This window comes from Plasmodium knowlesi (genome assembly GCF_000006355.2).
Source record: "Plasmodium knowlesi strain H genome assembly, chromosome: 10".
In the NCBI taxonomy this organism is placed as follows: domain Eukaryota; phylum Apicomplexa; class Aconoidasida; order Haemosporida; family Plasmodiidae; genus Plasmodium; species Plasmodium knowlesi.
In genome coordinates this window covers 584,489-603,163 of record NC_011911.2, presented here as the reverse complement: position 1 = coordinate 603,163, position 18,675 = coordinate 584,489, and the positions used below count along the sequence as shown (strand labels likewise).

The window sequence follows — 18,675 nt, the reverse complement described above, 5'->3', positions numbered from 1 at the left end:
TTTTTCTTGCAACATGGCTATTTAGAGAACTTTTTTGAGGGGGGGAATGCATATATGGGCATATATATACATACCTACATAAATTAAATACATATAATATATATAAACTCACCCGTTTGGTGAAAAGGAGATGCCCGGCAAGGGTAATGCTGAACAGAATGCATAGGGGTAACGTGCGTAAATGAAATACGTATATAATGTGGCAACATATGGTTTACAGTACATAAAGCGGCCAAATATACGGCACTACGGAAAGGTTTCTTTTTTTCCCGCGCGCGTTCGCAAAATTGCTTTACTTCTTTGGGCACCTCCGCTGGAAAGTACCCTCCCCTCCCATCTTTTCCTTCTTCGCCGAGTTGTTGCCCGGGCGCATTTATCTTTGCCCATGTATACATGTACATAGGACGATCGGGCGAATACGCCGCATATAAAACTTTAAATACGCAGTGCATGTATATTATATGCGCATATATGCGCAAAAATATTATGGAGTACGTAATGCGTATATATACATATATATATGCGTGGTTTTAAAAAAAAAAAAAAAAAAAAAAAAACGCAAAAAAGCAAAACATACATTTTCGCGAAGGAAAAATACCAAACATCCTATCGGCTGAAATTAACTAAATAACGAGCAAAGCAATTTACTTTTTCGAAACAGAAAAAAAAATATATCCAATTCAGAGAGCCAAAATTGCCATGCTGAATATATTTAAAAATATTTGCGCATTTTTTGGCAAAACGAAGAAGAAAAAATTAAAACAAAAAGAACAATCCAAGTATTGTTTGTACGCATATAATTATATATATATATATGTACTCATTCAATTAAAGTATATATCCACCAAAGGGAAGCATAAAATCCCATGTATATATAAAAAAACTGAAAAGGAGTACCCCTGCCCAAGCTACGTCCGTACGTACCTTACTTTTATGTGGCCACAAAGTTAACCATTTGTCGAGGAAGAGCGAAGAAAATCAGACGAAGAAAAGATAAAAAGAAAAAAAAGTAAGCGAAGCAGAGGAACAATTAAAATTGCCTGTACCTGCGAGATATGACGCAATTCCATCGTGACTTTTTTTTTTTTTTAACGATCGCCCCCCGCGCATAATTCAATTCGACATATAAACAAATACATGTCCCCGTTCATGCTCACACTTTTTACAAAGAGGCACCATGCATTAAAATGTTTAACGCGTGAATAAGAGCAACTAATTCCACAGTCACTCAGTGTCAGTATACTGATTCGTTTTAATACTCACAGCACCAACGTATTTTGCAGTTTTATTTATTCCCCCTTTCTCTTTTTTTTTAAATGCGAACATTATGAAGAGCATGTTTTCCGTGTAGTCACATTTTGAACACATGCGCAGTGCTGTTTGATGTGCAACTATCCTTATGCACACAGTCGAGCACCCGCAAATGTACACAATTACGCATACGAAATTGCAATAAGCCTAAGTAAATATACTCCCCATTTAATTCATCATTCAGTTGAACGTATTCGCTGCAACGCGCACGAGATTAACAGTCCAAGCAGAGCCTCAGCAGATCAGTCCCCGCTCTTACAAAATAGAAAAGCAAAAATTGCCAATTCTCAAGAAGAAGAAGCAAGGCAGTAGACCTAAGAACGTCGAAACGAGTCGTACGGAAGGATAACTGGACACATATTGTGAAGAGAGCAGTCAGACATACCATCATACACACACGGAAATATACAAACATCTCCGTGGGGAAACTCCCAATAAAAAAAAAAAAAAAGAGATACCTCTTACGAACGGAGCAGTTGCACGGAAGCTGTCTTTACACAGGAGCATTGCGCGCACGCAATTTGCTAAATAAAATTGGCAACTAACGCTCTGCGTTCAAGTACGCCTATCCTAGTGACTTAAATATATACACATTTCAGTGCATATCTGTCTAACCCCTCCAAACCGGAAACAATGGCGAAGATGGAGAGAAGCAAAATTCAAGGAAGAAACAAAGATTCCAAAATCGTAAAAACGAGAAAAGCAGGATTCTCTAAGTTTTCCTACCAACCAAGTAGAGGTGCGTAAAAAAAAAAAAAAAAAAAAGAAAAAACAACGCAAAGCGAAATCGAAATCGAACGAAAGGAAGCGAGAAAAGACGGAACAAAGATAAACGTTGCACGAAATGGTGTGGGCCGAAAAAGGGAATATACGGCACAAGGAATGGGCGCAATGAACGAACTCACCAATGAATTCCAATTTTATTGCATCCTCGCAATTATAATTTTTATGAGGGAAAAGAGTTATTTCGTGAATAGGAGCATACTAAATAATTATTATTTCTGTTCACAATTCATGAGGAGACGACTGTGTTGCGGGAAAGAAATGAATGAATGAGCGAGAGAATGAATACGTGGATGAACGATACCGTTTGAACCACATGCACATGTACATATATATACTTATACATATGCGCACAAAAAAGCACCCATACATGCACGAGAGTACATATATAAAAAAAAAAAAAAAAAAAAAAAAAAAGACGACATGAGGACCACGATGGACTGTAACCATTATTGGTGACACTGCGAATGGTGATCGATGTAGAGGTGGATTAGTCATAGGACAACAATGACGCTTGTCTAAAAATTGTAGAACCCCAAATCCGCAATTGTATTGTATCTCAGCAGTTTTTGTATCTCCATGCGTAAGTATATACATATATTTTTGGCGGCGAAGCGAATGGGACATTCTAATTTGGTGTCTATTGGTCTGCACGACTAGAAGAGGAATGCATGGAAGGAGGGATGCGAGTCCACTTCATGGGGGGGCACATAGCACATTCATGAGTTGTCAACTTTATTTTTGCTATATAAACTGGTCAGGTTGAAACCATGGCCAAATTGCAATGAGTTATGCAAAGGAAAGAGGAGAATAGGGAAGAGGCGGAGTAAGAAGATAAAAAGGGGGGTGGGCTGTTGAACCAAGCAAAAAATTTGGCCTCTTTTTTTTTTTTTTTTTCTGATGAGGAAGAAGAATCAGCACAATGATGAGCGTATTTATTTGAAACTATATATACACATGTGTATGATTTATAAGAACGTTTGTTTGTTCCACTATATATGTTTCCCTTCTTGGGGACATGTCCAGAAGGAAGGGAATTTTTTATATTTAGTGGACCCTATCGGAGAAGCCTGAGAAGAAGGTTAAAAATTGGATAATTTTCAATTCGTAGTTTAAGATCATATAAAATACAGAAAGGATTAGGGAGAGGGGGTAGTTACTTACCAACGGTTGTTGTATGGACTAGTTCAGCAGGAGTGCGACTTCATCGTAGTCTCCCCATAGCCTCGCCCCCCTTACGAAATCCTCTGCCCCAAGAAGTGTGCAAGTTGCAGTGCCGTCTAAGAGCGTTTAGTAAAGTTTATTTTATCAGTGGAGGGAAAAACATGTTTGCCGGATAAAATATACAGGGTTGAGCTACCAGTTTGTATCAGTATTGTTATATTCCTTATTTTCTTCAAAAATGGGAATTCTCTTCTGTCAGCCGGTCGTCTTGAATGGCTAACTTCGTATTATCGTGTATGTATATATGTGAAGTGGAGAAATGGAATAAGGACACAAGGAGAACATTGCTTTATGCTTGGATGTAATGTGAGGAAAAAGTTACTTATCAAGGTGAAGTGGCAACTGGGAGTTTTATGGTTTAGGAGACGTGTGGTCATGTAGGAGGGAACGCGAGAACTAGTGTGTAACTCATCGGAGGAATTACATCATTCAATATGTATTTAACAGAGAAAGGGGTGGAGTGTCACACTCAACGGAACGCGCCTGACGAAGCTAATGGCGAACACATTCTTCATAGTAACGCGTTGCAGAATTTGTGATGGCACTCCTCCCCCATAAAAATAGTAGAGCTATGTCGCAAAATATGAATACATAATATGAGTACGTGTATGTACATGTATGTACATGTGTGGGTGCTTTGAGTTTGCAGTCTGACTGGTGTTGTGCAAAAAATATTTATAGATATATATGTGTACCATATGTGCATATATAGACATGAATATATATGAAGCAGAAAGAGCGATGTGAAAATAATATAAAATACTTATTTCCGCTTCGCACCCCTCTACTACAGCGACACCTTTTCATTTTGCATGAACGTGTACACTTGAATGTTCCCACATGAGCAGTCGTTCATGTTTACGCGCACACGTCGGGCTCCGAATATGTGGCTTTTCTGCTGTACTTTCATTCTCCACCCTTCCACCATTTCTGTTTTTGTTTTGTTTTTTGTTTTGTTTTTTTTCTGTTTTTGTTTTGTTTTTTGTTTTGTTTTTGTTTTGTTTTTGTTTTGTTTTTGTTTTTGTTTTGTTTTTGTCTTTGTATTTTTGTTTTTGTATTTTTGTTTTTGTATTTTTTTGCCTTCCCATGCGTCCAAGAGCACCTCCCTTCGGCCCGACCAGATTGATTAATTACTCTCTCCCACGCCTTCCTAATTATTCTCAACACAAATTTTATTTACAGGAAAAATAATTAAATACACTCCACAGAAAAAAAAAGTAGACGTGAGGAAACATATTTTTAAACAGTACGGAAGAAGTAATTTATCCATGATGAATAGAAAATACTCCAGAAGAGTAGGAGGAATTAACTCATTTTACACGAAGGGAAAGAAAAGAATCGGAGGAAAATATCAGGATAGGCCTTTTTCCAAGGGGCATGGAGGATTTGTTAGAATTACCAAGGCAAATAACTTCAGGAAAATACGAACAACAAAGTATCGACCTACCAAGAGAAGAAATCACTTCTTCAAGAAAACGCAGAATTTGCATGACAAGATAGGCAAACTCACGTCGAAGGAATTGGTAAGTGGAGAGTGGCTATAAGCTTTTACCAGCACATCGTTTGCAACTCAATGTGTTTTCCCATCTGTTTTTCCAGGGAGCGGATATACAAATATTGCGTTATTACTATTAACTGTGTATATGCAAAGCAGTAGTGAAGGATTTTGGCCTTCCTTTTTTCCGCCTTCTTTTTTCTTCGTGCAAGTCGATATGATTCAAATGTTTATGCGAATGTGATTATAGCAATAATTTTTGGTACATTTGTCAATAGGGAGTAGCCGCGCCTACCCCGCAAGACACCCCTGAGAGAAAACCCGCACTTTAAAAATTTACCCCCTCCTCACCACCACAGGACGACGAATTGGACAATTACATGGGCTCGAGCAATGTAAAGTCGAGACTAGACAACGACTTAGAATCATATTTTAAAAATAACGAAATGTTGCAAGTGGATGGAAATAAAGGATTAAACAAAGTAGCCGAGTAGGCGTCAACCATGGAGAAAAGGGTGTGTGTCTGCTTGGATATATATGGTTGGGGGGGGGATTGAGTAAATAAACTAACCCCTTCCTCTTGGCCCATGGATTATAGCAGCGATGTTGCAGTAGCATATGCTACTATATCCTTTCCTATTTTTTTTTAAATTGTAGCAGAAAAGCACAAATCCCATTGTATAGGAGTACCTAAATATATTTTTGTAATAACAGTAGCTTGTTTAGCCAACTGTTATAGAGAGATCAATGGTCCTACTCAATTAATATGAGCAAAACTGCAGGCACCAATTTAGAACTTCCAAGATGCTACAGTGAAGTGAAGTGTTTTTCACCCCTTCTTGAGCGTCTACATATTCGTTTTAGGACCAAGCAGAGGGATATGCGCACGCGTAGGAAAACCCCAAAGGGAGTATACATATACATTCATGTTATTGCTTTTTTTTTGCCATTTTAAGCAATCCACTAGCGTTGCATACGCCATTTGGAATTGACACCCATCTCTCCATGCGAACCGTTCCTCGAACACACTGCGAATTATTTTGTGCTCTTTTTGAGTCTTTTTTTTTTTTTTTTTTTTTTTCCATTTTTTAATTAATTTTTGCGTGCTTTATTTTTAACAAACTTTGGGGGCAGAGAAACGAACCTTCTCCCCTATTAGAGTGCCCAACAATTTTAAGGCGCCAACAGTACAGTTTAAATGTTGTACACACACGTGCTTGCTTTTAGCATGCACAGGTCGGAATATGCGTTTGTTTACCAATCCACGCTTTAAGCACATTAGGCAAAACATCTACGATGTTATCACTGCATAGGCGGGATAGTCTAATACCCAACCTTCTTCCCCTGAGGGTGTGTGAAGATAAAATAAGTGCCTTTGCTTAATTTTTAACTGTGAGATGAGAAGACGGGAATAAGTTAAAGAAGGATGAGACACTAAATAAGAGGGAAAGTGCGCAAGGTTTGAAAGGAGAGAGATACCTTGAAAGTTGCTAGAGGCCACGCATCCATGGGGTTGTTTTTTTCACAAGTTCACCAATGGCACTAACCGAATGCGCAGCCCGATGCCCTCTAGAAAATTAATGATTTAATTTAATCGCAGTGACCCATTCCTTTTTACTGCACAAATATGTATATGTTTATTTGTGTACATTTCCATATATTTATGAGAACCTCGATTACGCCGTCACCCCTTTGTTAGAAAAACTAGGGCTTCCTAACTATTGTGCGCAAGAAATATACAACTTTTTTGGGGCCGCTTGTTACTGTGCGGGAAGGTATGTTATTTTTATTTTATTTATTTTTTTTTTTAATGTCCAAAAGGTTGAGACTTAAAAAAGCGCGCTTGTGCAGTTGTCCTAGACGTGCGCAAAAAGTTTTGAGGAAAATCTTTTATTCGAAAAAAAAAGAAAAAAAAAAAAGAGATAAAGCCATAAGGCGACAATCCGATAGCGGAATGAAATATTTTAACAGGGAGGAGAAAATAAAATTAGCACAAGAGTGTGTGTGTGCATCATATGAGCTTGCGCGTGCTGATACTATTCAGCACGCACAGTTGCACGTGGGGAGGGGAAAAAAGAAAAACGTCGTGGAATTAAAAAAGGGGTATATTAAATCAAATAAAAACAAAAAAAGGTAAAAAAGGTAAAAAAGGAGAAGAAACAGCGAGAGAGGTGGAGTGACACAGAAGAGGCAGTGGGTAGGGTTGTTGCTATGAAACGAATCACCAACGAGGCGAAGGAAAAAAGGGAAGGATGAAGTTGTTAAAATGTTACATGAATACGAAAAGAGGTCAATTGATTTGGTGCACCGGTGCGTCTTTACCCATATCGCTCTGTGTACGCATATGTCAGTAAGGTATGTGCTTACGAAGGGGAAACACATCCTACTCTTATCCCAAATGGTTTCTATTTTGTTCTTCTACGCTTGGACATTACCACCGTCACGTGGGCATCCCCTTAGAAGGACAGCCTCTCGTAAATACAACATGTTCCTTTCCCAGTTGGACGTAAAGTTGAAATGACGACATTCAGCCAATTCCGCAACTTCCACTTCTCCCGCTTCTTCATATACACGCTTAAACAACAGGAAGAATCGGCTCATAAAAACGGGTTAATCTCGCAAGCAGTATATGCCTCACAACTCCCTCCTTTACTGACATAATATATACACACGCGCAAAAACGCGACAGAGTTACATTTGAGAAGGAAAAATATTCCCCCGTTTTGTTCATATACTTTTTTTTTTTCCTTCTCCATTTGTAACATCATCTCTCTTAAAGCAGTGTGGAAATGTACACTCAGAAATGGAGAAGGGGAAATGCAGTTCGAATTATCATCAGAAATATAGGAGGGACGGGACACAGGCGGGAGAACGTTTTGGGAAGCATTAAAATCTCGAAAACCTCTACGTGTCGTACACAGATATCAGTAACCTACTAAAAGCGTGTGAAGGATATAGAAGTGTGCTACCCATCCAGGGAGGTACTCCATGCAAATATGGTCATCTCAGGTGGTAGCCACTGATATGGTGCCTCTTGGAGAGGTACGTTCGTATGGTCAAGGGAGACGGAAAGGGATTTTTGGACATATGTTCCCGCTTATCCTTTGGCTTCCATTTGTTCTGATATTTCCTCGTGGGAGGGTCCATAATTTTGCGGAAGGAAAACTCCGAGGACTTCATAATGCTGATAGCTTTATGTGGATCGTAATTTGCATAATGTAATAATTTATATGCGTACTCAGGTGAAAAAGGTACCCATTCGTCTATATTTGATTTCCAGCTTTTTGCGCACTCTTGAACATATGCTGATAACTCGATTTCATTTTTTATGCACTTATGGTAACCTCTGTTCTTCAAACATTTCTCTCGTACCCTTTCTAACATTAATGGTGAATATACTAACGTCGCTTCTCCTACGCGGCAATGACAAGGCAAACCTGAACATGTCAGGCAAACTTGGTCGTTATTTGTTTCCTCCACCGTTTCGTAGTTTCTGTACATTAATTCGGAGCGGCACAGAAAGAAGTTCGGAAGTTTGGGTACTTGGTGCTTGTTCCCTACGTTGATTTTGCCACTGTCCTTGGAACCTTCCTCGGTGACTCTCTTTTTCCGCTTCTTGTGCTCTATTAGAGGGGGGGGGGGGGTGATGGGAAATATGAATGGATATGAGCAAGGAAACAATTTTCACTTTTTCACTTTTTCAATTTTCGCTCTTTCGTTAGCAAATCAAAGATGAGCGAACAGGATGCGCATATCACAATAGACCTACCAGTGTGGTTTTCCTTCTCGAAATAATCCCCATTGTATCGAGCTCCGTAGTTATGCGAACTATTCTCGTTATTCATGTAATCATTCTCGTTGTCTCCATAGTGTTCCTTCGCATTACTGTGCCCATGGAAGTGCGACCCCGGCGAACTCCTTACTTTATCATGGACTACATGATCCTCATTGTTCTCATTTGTGAAGAAGTCTTTCTTGTCAAGGTTTTGCGAATGGGGCATAGTTGCATTTGCTGAATGACTAAATTTTGATTCGCTACTTTTGTTCATTCCTTTTATGATATTCATATTTGCATGTAACCTATGGAGTGCTCTTCCTTTTTTCTTATGTCGATGCCCCTTCATTTTAATGCCTCCTCTTGTATGTCCAAATGTAGTTGCTTGACCTGTTCTTACAGATATTTTTGATTTGTGGGTGGAGTTGTTCAATCCATTTCTCCCGTCATCTGTCTGCTCTAGGTTGGTGCCCACCATTCCCTGTGCTCCTGTGCTATGATTATTTTGCCCACTGCTATTTTCGTTGTATGTTTCATACTCCTTGTTACTCTGGCCATTGTAACTTTCGCATTCTTTTGAATTTCCCTCCTCCGGTTTGTAGTTTCCATCCGCCATGGACGGGGAGCCACCCCTAAATTTACTTACACCGCTCATGGCATTCCTCGCCATGTAGGCTCCACGTCCCCTACGACTACTGTGATCATTAATTCTCTCATACCTGTTAACACGGAATCTATTCGTAGTTCCTTGCTCCTGGTTTCCACCTCCATCCTGCTTTACCCCACCGTTGGAGTCATTAGGAGACACGCCAAAAGCACTATTGATATGATTCACCTCAGCACTTCCAGTATCATTAGGGGGGGTAGTCATTCCTTCGTGAGTACTCTCAGATTTAATATTGGTGAAATCATGCCTGTCTGTACCCCCAGCAATAATTCCGTTAATGCCTTCATTTTCTGCATACCTGTTGCTGTCATCTAAATTTTTTCTTCTCCTCTTTCGATGTACTACCACATTATTTTCCCCACCCATTTCGACGGCGTATTTCTTGGATGCCCTGCTGACTCCTTCTCTCTCATCAACGAGAAGATTGTTCTTGTGCAGATTTCTTAGCACCCTTCCGCCCTTAATGTTGGTGGTACCGTTCGCCGCATCGTTGTAAGTATTGCTACTGTTGGGGTCGTTACTTATATGACCATTATTAACCCCCTCCATATTATCGACGCTGTTATTACATTCGTATGCCATTTTAAATGCATTGGCGTTGATAAATCGTTTGGAGTCTTCCCCATTGGCATTTTCCGACTCACCTTGGCACAACTGTGCTCTGCTTAATTCGTTTATTCCTTCCATTTGATCTTTACTGCGGTCCTGATTCATGTGATGGTAATTTGCATGTGCATGTTTAAGGAGATTATGTTCTCCATACTGATCATAGTAATCACTTTCATGATTAGTTAAGCGTGTTCTATCGACGACTCCTCCTGTTTGGGACATTGTTACTGATGTTGCTACATTTCCTCTTTCAATTGTTTTAAATTTCTCTTCATCTTTCTTCACCGTTTGTAAGGAATCCTCATTTAGCCTTCCATCCCTGTGTCTTTCTAAAACGTCCAGTTCTTCCATTTCCTCCAACTCTTTTATCTGTTCCTCTATTTGTTCGTTCTTTTCATCATTAGACATATTATTCAAAATTTCGATATGATCAAACTCGTTAACGACATTGTTGTATTGTTTTTTTACGTTGTTATTTTCTTCTCCAATTAACTGCTCTCTCTGTCTGCCATCCTCATAAGCATACCTATAGTTGTAAGTGGAGTAGTACTCATTGTTATTACCTCTGTGGTTGGCATTGTTTCCGTTTTTGATACCACCACCCCTGCCATTGTTGCTTCTGACACTACTACCCCTAGCGGTGTTGCTTCGGATGCTACTACTTCTAATCCCGCTACCTCTCATTCCACTTCCTCTCATGCCGCTTCCCCTCATGCCACTGCCTCGAACACTGCTACCTCGCATGCTCCCAGCCCCCCTAATGTTTCCTCCACTTCTAACTGCGCAGGTATTGTTACCTCCAGTATTAACAAGAACATCCGTGTTGTTATTCATTTTGTTGTATTTTCTCTTTTCCTTCTCAGTAGTAATTCCTGTTTTTGTGAGTTCTAAATTTCGGGTGCGCTCTCCTGTTTTGTTCCAAAGACTGTAGTCGATGTTCCGCATGCAGGAGCTTTCCCGCAGCCCGAGGTTTTCACGTGAGTTGCCGCTCTCACGTTGGCCGCTACTACCACGCCGGTTGCTATCGTCAATTACGCTTTGGGTGTCACGGGCGCCACTGCTCCCTCGTGTGGTGCTATTATCATATGGAGCACTACTCCCCCCGCGTGAGTCGCTCCACTCGATGCAGGGTTCGATTTTTCTCTCCCTCCTTTTGTTGTACTTCCTCACATAAATGGATTCCTCCTGATCTTCCTCCCCTGTCTGCTGGCGCTGTTGTCCTTGTTGTCGTATCTGTTTCTTCTGCTTCTGTTTCTTATTCTCCTCTTGGAGCTGGTGATTATATTTCAGTAGTAACTCCCTTGATTCACCAGGTGGTTTTGTCTTGTGTTGTTCTTGTTCTACCTCTTCCTCCTCGTTATCTGTTTCCTGGTACCCCCTCTTGTTCCAGGAATTAGAGTCCTTGGACTCAGCACTGGGTCTCTTTCCTCTCTCTTTTTCAAGATCCTTCTGTTTCTCCTTCTTTAAGAGTTCATTAATTTCGTGGATGTTGTCGTTTGACAAGCTATTGATGTCTTTTAATTTTATGAACAAGCCAAAGTCCACCGAGTTTTTTATACCATTTTTAAAATTAAAAAAGTTGTGCTCGATGTCTGTGTGGTTTATTCCCACGTCGATGCAGTTTCCAGGGTGGCTGGTACCTTTCTCAGTTGGTATGCCCTTACCAGGATGGGTGTCACTTCGAAGGTTGCCTCCGTTACGGACTGATAGACCGTTACCGATAACGAAACCGTTGCCTTCGCTTCTTCTATATTTCGAATCGTCTTTTTTGACACCGTTGATGTAATCTCCCCTGGAACTTACTGATCTTGTTATAATGTAGTCATTTATTTGGTTGCCCTTTGAGGAAATATAAAATACCATTATATATATTGGAGGATGAAAATCTCGGCGCGGACAAGGATAGAGGGGCGCAAAAAGGTGGAATAGCTTAGATGTACGCGAATGGGCAGAAACAATGTTGCAGTATAAATATGTGAAAGAAAACGATGATTAAAGATTGGCCAAGTGGACCAAAGTGTATAATACAGGGGAAAACCTTCAATAGGTGAAGCGATGAGACTATGTCACCATGGGACGACGCAAATGGGGAAGAGGAAAATAACTAAATGCAGGAATATCAAAAAGACTGACGATTAGAATGGACGAATGATAAAAAGGCAATGAAATGATTAATTAAAAATAGGAGAAAAAATAATTCCTTTTTTTTTTTTTTTTTTTTTCTCTTCCTATTAAAAATTAAGGAAAGACGTAAGGGCATTCATCTTGAAAAATATGGAACATAAAAGAGGTGAAGAGGAAAGGGGTGGAGGTGATAAAAGGGGAAGAAAAAAAAAAAAGAGAATGTAAGGACGGGAGAAAAAAAGAAGGAAGATATAGGGGTGAACAAAAATGGGAAAATAAGGATGAAAGGCAAAAAGTCAGCACATACGAAAGAACAGCAAAACAAAAGGGGCTGATAAACGAAAAAAAAATATACAAGAAGGGGTACATATGAATATATGTAAGAGGAAAAAAAAAAAATGGCAGATAATAAAAAATTTTTTAAAAAATTCGAAAGCTAAAAAAAAAAAAAAAAGAAAGATGAGGAAAAATTCAAAAATTCCAGGTAAAAAAAATTCATAAAAAAAAAGCAATAAAAACAGCTGGGTGGATAAAATAATGCAATAAACAGGATGATTTCCGCCACGTACTTTTTTTACTGATATTTTGAAGGGCGTGGGGCCATGGGCTGTCTTCATGCAATAAAGGTAGAAACTATTTAGGGACTAGGTATAATTTGGAAGGAGCGCGAAATCGGCGAAACATGGGCTTTTAGCATGAGGAAAAAAATTGCTTAGATGGAGTTAAAAAAAATTGCTTAGATGGAGTAAAAAAATTGCTCCGATGGGGGGCAGAAAAATGGGCTTAAGATGGGGCACCAAAAATGGATTTAGAGGATTGGGCAGAAAAGTGATGCAGTGTGGAACGCAACGTGGCTCACCCCCCGCAGACGCAGAATAGACGCAAAGCGAACGTTTAACGCTTCTTTTCTTGCATGGCGATAATATGAGCAGTTGGAAATTGAGGACCCACTGGAAATATATAAATATGCGTAACCCACACTGTGGCTTCATAAAAGGAAAAAAAAAAAAAAAAAAAAAAACTTATACTAAAAAAATGTACAATTATGAAAAAGAGAAAACGAGGGAATGTTCAAAAAAAAAAAAAAAAAAAAAAAAAAAAAAATGAACGAGTTGACTAACCGGTTAACTAACCAGTTAACTAACTTGACAGTTGATATATTGCGCATAAATAAAGGGGTTTGAAAAGATTCTCGTAAAAAAAGGTATACTCTGTTGTTAGTATCCTTCCCGTTTATAACAGAGTTATGGAAAAAATTAAAGGTGCATGTGTATGCAAAATAAATAATATAAATGTGTGAGGGGGGAAGGACCTTTGTCACATAACGCTATGCACCATCCGTTCATGTGTCCACAGAATCCGTAGGCATAAAATTATGCCTACCTGATCCTATGCATGTGAAAACACAATCCCCCGACATATGAGACCCCCAACAGGCATACACAAAACAGAGTAATGCCTGATAAAAAAAGGCGCCAATAATGGAAGTGAAGACCAAGTGAACGATACAAAGAAAAAGCTAAAGCTGTGATGAATATCACTGCCTATTTCGCATAAACAAATTTGAACAATGTATTTATATATGATTCCCATACCACACATATACTATACAAGTGTTAACGGCACATATGGATAGCTCACAAAAGAATTCGTGAACACGTTTTTGCTTCATATTCTCTGGAATTGCTAAGTCCGAAATAATTTCCTTCACATGTTCACATATGTCCCAAAGGAAAAAAAAAAAAAAAAAAAAAGATATATATATATAAACATATACATATATACAAATATACGAATATTCAAATATAAATTTTGTACATAAGGAAGAGTGGAGTCTGTCCCTCTTTTTAATTCCTTCGTTTCTGTTTTTCTTTATGCATCTTAAATGATAAGGACCAAAGTGAACACATAACCATGCATACGTGATGCACATCGACAAAATTATGATGTACGTTTAAAAGAAGCGTAACATAAGAAGCACTTTTCTCTGTGGATTTAAAAGAATAAGTCTCCCATATGGGTCATTTAAAAAAGAAAATGAAAAAAAATAAAATTATTTCCTAGAAAGGAACTAGAACGGGGGGGGAAAAAAAGAAAAAAAAAAAATTAAAATTTATCAAAGTGGAAGGTGCCTTATTTTATCTATAAAAGATGATATTATAATTTTGGTCCGCTTCTACTCATGTATAAAAGGTTTGTACATTCAAGTAGAGTGTGTGCTTAAAAGGACTTCCCGTTTTTTTTTTTTTTCTTTTTTTTTTTTTTTTTTTTTTTTTTTTTTTTTTTTTTTTTACACCCGACATGTTAGGATATACACTTCCTCTCCGGCTGGCCCCGTTGCCGTCGATGTTGCGTCAGTGGTTAGAGAAAAAGTACCTCCTGCGGTAGCTTTGGAGAAGAGGCCACGCATGTTTGAGCACCCTACCAACCTGAGCACGGGAAAGGCAAATGTTCAATTTTGGACGCGCAACTACTCGAGTAGCCTCCAGGCAATTAAAATGGTAAAGAAAGAATATAAAAATTAATGATGCATCACAAATTATGAAAAGGTGGGACCACTTTTCAACAACGTCTACGTGAAAAAAACTACGTTATATGCACCCTTCTTCGCGCGCGCAAGTGCAACAAGGAGGAAAAGATGCGAATGATCCACCCCGCAACAACGGTACAAATGTGCAATCTTAGTTGTATCTTCTGTTTCACGTTGTAAACGGACGACGAAGTTTACAAAAACGCGGCCTTCTCCATCTGAGAGAGGATCGGAGTAACTACACCTATAACGACTCGGTCTCATATTACATGTACACATATGTGTATGCATAAAAGCGCATGACGTAAGCGCTAAGTGACACAGCGAAGTTTTGCAGAAAATCAAAAACGAATTAATTAGTTATGTAAGTTCACCCAGTGGAAACCATGGACGCTGATGCGGAGAAAAAATTCAAGGCGATTATGACAGGGTTATTAAACTTGTTTAAAAAAAAAAAGAAAAAAAGAGGAAAAAGAGAAATGGTCAGTATGAATACGCATCTGCGTGAGTGAACATGCAGCATTCCTAAAATAGAAATTTCAACACATGTGCGGACGGGTGGGTAACGCATAATACATCTTCATGCTAATTGTATTCGCATTATAGTTGACACGCTGGGAGGGAAGAAATAAAAAAAAAAAAAAAAAAAATTCTGTGATAGTTGTAGTCTCTGGTTTATGCCAAGGTAAGCTAAGCATTTCACAGTAACAACAACCTAAGAAGCCCTGCATACCCCATTTTTGCAGAGAAATTTCATCACCTTCATTAGCAGCGTAATGTGCGATTTTGGTCCCTTTTTTTTTTTTATTTCCCCTTTGGGGCAAGGAGACGGCATAATGTAAATTGCGGAAGTGTGACTTCCTCGGGTGACGACAGAAAAAGGGAGACCTCTTCACCACACCACTTGCGCGGGGGCAGTTATGAAAACGGGTGATTAGGCGATCCCCATTAACGGACGCTTGCCCCGTTTAAAGTGTGCATGTTTTTACGCAGGTAAAATTGGACTAATGGATAAACGGGCGAAGTGACAACTCAAAAAGAGGATTTTCCCCCGCAGATTAATCCATGCTGCACCTGAACGAATGGCTACTTGATCAAAATACTAGTTTGGCCATTTCACGGTTACCATTTGGATACAATTTCTGCTTTACCGTGATGTTGTTATTACTTTTTTTTTGTTGTTGCTTCTTTGTAGAAAAAAAAGAGGGAGAAGTCGTCCACTACTCCAAACAAAAAAAAAGAAAAAAAAAAAAAAAAATTTGCACAAATACAATATGAGTGGAAAAAAATACAAAAAAATTAAAGTAATATACTCACAATGAGAGGTTAAATAAATGGGTTCTGTTTCTCTTGCAATCCATTTTACAACCACTTCTGTGATCAAATGTACGTGAAGTCTTCTTCTTCCTCATCTGAAATGTCACACTGTGTCGAAATGGAAAACATTTTATCGTCATATCTGTTTTCCTCGCGATTGTCTAAGTCCACTTTCCCCTTCAACGAAGAATTCATTAACGAAGTTTCTAACTTAATTATTTTCGATCTTACATAATTCACAAAAAAATCAAAGGCAACTTTTCCATAGGAGTAGGTCTGTTTGGCCAAATAAAGCTTCAATGGCAAAGTCGTATGGTACACATTGCACCAGACGTTGTATATAAGGGGGTTCCAAATAACTTCGCTACTCAATAAGTGTAAAACTCCTTGGTAAAAAACATCAGTCAGGAGATAGCCACAAGATGTTAAACAAAAAAAAGACAGAGCATTGAGAAGGTAAGGATGGTCAATAAATGTGCTAACCAACAAAGTTATGCAATTGCTATTCCGATATATGTCATCAAAAGTTATTTCATGTTTTTTAAAATAAATATTTTTTAGTATCTCTTTATTATTCCTTCTGATATCATTTAAAGCACTGATGGAAATTAAAAACTTTTTTTTTTTGTCGTCTACCTTTTCTGGCTTTAACATCACTGTTCCTTCTGGCACATCCACATAGACGAAGCATTTCAGGGGGTTATTTTTTTTATTCAAGTAGTAATTCCACTTTACACGGCTGTTGGTCTTTCCGTTAAGGCTACTGCTCACTTTTGCATTTTCCTCCTGTTTATCCTTTTCCCATTCGTTCTGTATTTTTATAAGTTCGCTCGTTAAATGTATTAGCTGTCGGGTGATGTACCGCTCGATTTGGGCAGGGCCGGTGCAATTTCCTCCTTTTCGCTTAGCGCCCATCCACCCTTCCCTTCCCTTGGCACTGCTCCGCGTTCTGGGCTCAACGCGGTTATACATAGTACTTCCCACAGTATTGCCTACATTACTATCCACCCTACTGTCTTCCTTGTCGCGCTCATCACCCCCATCGCGCGATGGAAACGTGTAGCACCTGATGGCCCTCTGCACATCGTAGGGAGGGTATAGCACCCCGTCAAGTGTGTTCTCCAGGCCCGGCCTCCACCTTTTCTGCCCCCCTACCAACATCCCATGGTCATTCTCACCAGGCAGAATTTCACACAAAAGGTAATTTAATAAACTCTTAAGTTCCTGTAATCCCTTGAAACGAGAGTCGTTTTGTTTCTCCTTTTTTAGAAAGAACAACCTACGAGTGCAGTGACCCCTTATCTGATCACAATGGGATAAGTGCTTCCTATTCCGACCATGGTGAGCAGATGCGGTTACCTTGTTATAGGAAGCACCTCCGCGGGGGGTTACTATTTTGGATGTGTACGTTGAAATAGTAAGAAGAATTAAGGCCAGCAGAAGGGTACACCATTGGGGAAATGTAACCATAGCAACCTTTCTTCAGTTTAGAGGAATTTTGTTTTGTTGTCCGATTTATGCCGTTTCATTAGGGGGGCCGGGCAGGTGGACGCGCAGGTTGGGATGGCGACACATTCACATATGTGCGCATGCGTAAGGCTCTTCAAAATTTGTTATGTTAAGAGGGGCTATGGGGAAGCCACGCGCATCGTGTGATACCACGCATTAGCATATTTTCACATGAGTATGGCCCTCCTTAATTTTGTTTAAAATGGTTAAAAGCCAATTCGCAGAACGAGTTAAGCATATCCCCGCCTGGTGCTGCTTTTTCAAAGGGGGTTAACAAAAAATTTCCGCACTTTTTTTAGCAAATTTTTAAAAACTTTTTTAGTGCTTTTTAAGCACTTTGTTTGTGTGCCTTTTTTATTATTATATATATATATTTTTTTTTTTTACAGCTATTCTTACCCATTTGGCTTAAAACCCACGCAACACATTTCCAGCGCATCGTGTTGCTCCAATTTGGAAACGAACGGAGCGTGGCGTCACTGTAGGGTGATCAAAAGGGAGACAAAAAAAAAAAAAAAAAAAAAAAGCTCCTCAGGGCTATACGACATATGATTATTGCAGTTGTTTCGTTTAACAACTTGGAGAAAAAAAATAAAAAAGGAAAATTAAATAAATGGTAAGGTCACTTGGGGGTACATTCAGCACAATGCTTATCATGGTGAAATCTTCCTCTTTCCTTATGCTGAAGCAGTTCTCAATTGGCTGAAGGCGCTTGGGGTTGGAGCGTCCGTAAAGGCCCCCCCAGGAAAATGCCTTGTGAAAGAGCCGGGGGGGGGGGGAACATATATACTTACGTAAATAAATTATATTATATAATCCCTCCCCAGTAGGAAAAAGAAGCGATATTGCCCAGTGCATACAATAATTAAATATATATATAAAGTATATATGTATGCATATTGTATATGTTCAAGGGGACAATCTTTGCTACGTTGAATGATTACATAAAACGCGGTGACATGCAGAGCGCACCCACTCCGTTTGGTTCGCCCGCGCATCCTCCAATTTTTTTTCTCGATTTTTGTATGCACTGCGAGGAAGAAGTTAAAAAACGGAATAATTCAACTTTTGGTTACTCGCTATATTTACACTTATTCCTTGCTGCTTAGCCTTGAAAGAATCAACAATATATTTTTGTATACCCACAGTGCGGTACTCTTCACTTTACCCCTCCCCCCCTGGGTAAGGCTCATACGCCATATAATGTATACGTCATACGTGCAATATATGGTAGGATAAGCGCGTCACAATTTTTAAACGCCAATCGAACTACGGAAAAAATAAGGACCCTAAAAAAGGAGCCAAAATATAGATGGAAATACGCGTTGCGT

At 39.2% G+C, this 18,675-nt stretch overlaps 3 protein-coding genes across 3 annotated transcripts; 1 reads left to right on the top strand and 2 right to left on the bottom strand.

The window, feature by feature from the left end:
- Positions 1-1,953: 1,953 nt before the first annotated feature.
- Positions 1,954-5,307, top strand: PKNH_1013400 (FoP domain-containing protein, putative; the record flags this gene model as incomplete). The annotated part of the gene is made up of 3 exons (XM_002259580.2): positions 1,954-2,050; positions 4,501-4,841; positions 5,173-5,307. 3 exons carry the CDS (start codon positions 1,954-1,956, stop codon positions 5,305-5,307), a joined length of 573 nt encoding a protein of 190 aa, XP_002259616.2.
- Positions 5,308-7,813: 2,506 nt separating this feature from the next.
- On the bottom strand, positions 7,814-11,727 carry PKNH_1013300 (EELM2 domain-containing protein, putative; the record flags this gene model as incomplete). Its single annotated transcript, XM_002259579.1, has 2 exons — positions 7,814-8,436; positions 8,583-11,727. 2 exons carry the CDS (start codon positions 11,725-11,727, stop codon positions 7,814-7,816), a joined length of 3,768 nt encoding a protein of 1,255 aa, XP_002259615.1.
- A 4,171-nt stretch (positions 11,728-15,898) lies between these two features.
- On the bottom strand, positions 15,899-17,305 carry PKNH_1013200 (conserved protein, unknown function; the record flags this gene model as incomplete). The annotated part of the gene is made up of 1 exon (XM_002259578.1): positions 15,899-17,305. The coding sequence occupies one exon, from the start codon at positions 17,303-17,305 to the stop codon at positions 15,899-15,901; it is 1,407 nt and encodes a 468-aa protein (XP_002259614.1).
- Positions 17,306-18,675: the final 1,370 nt, after the last annotated feature.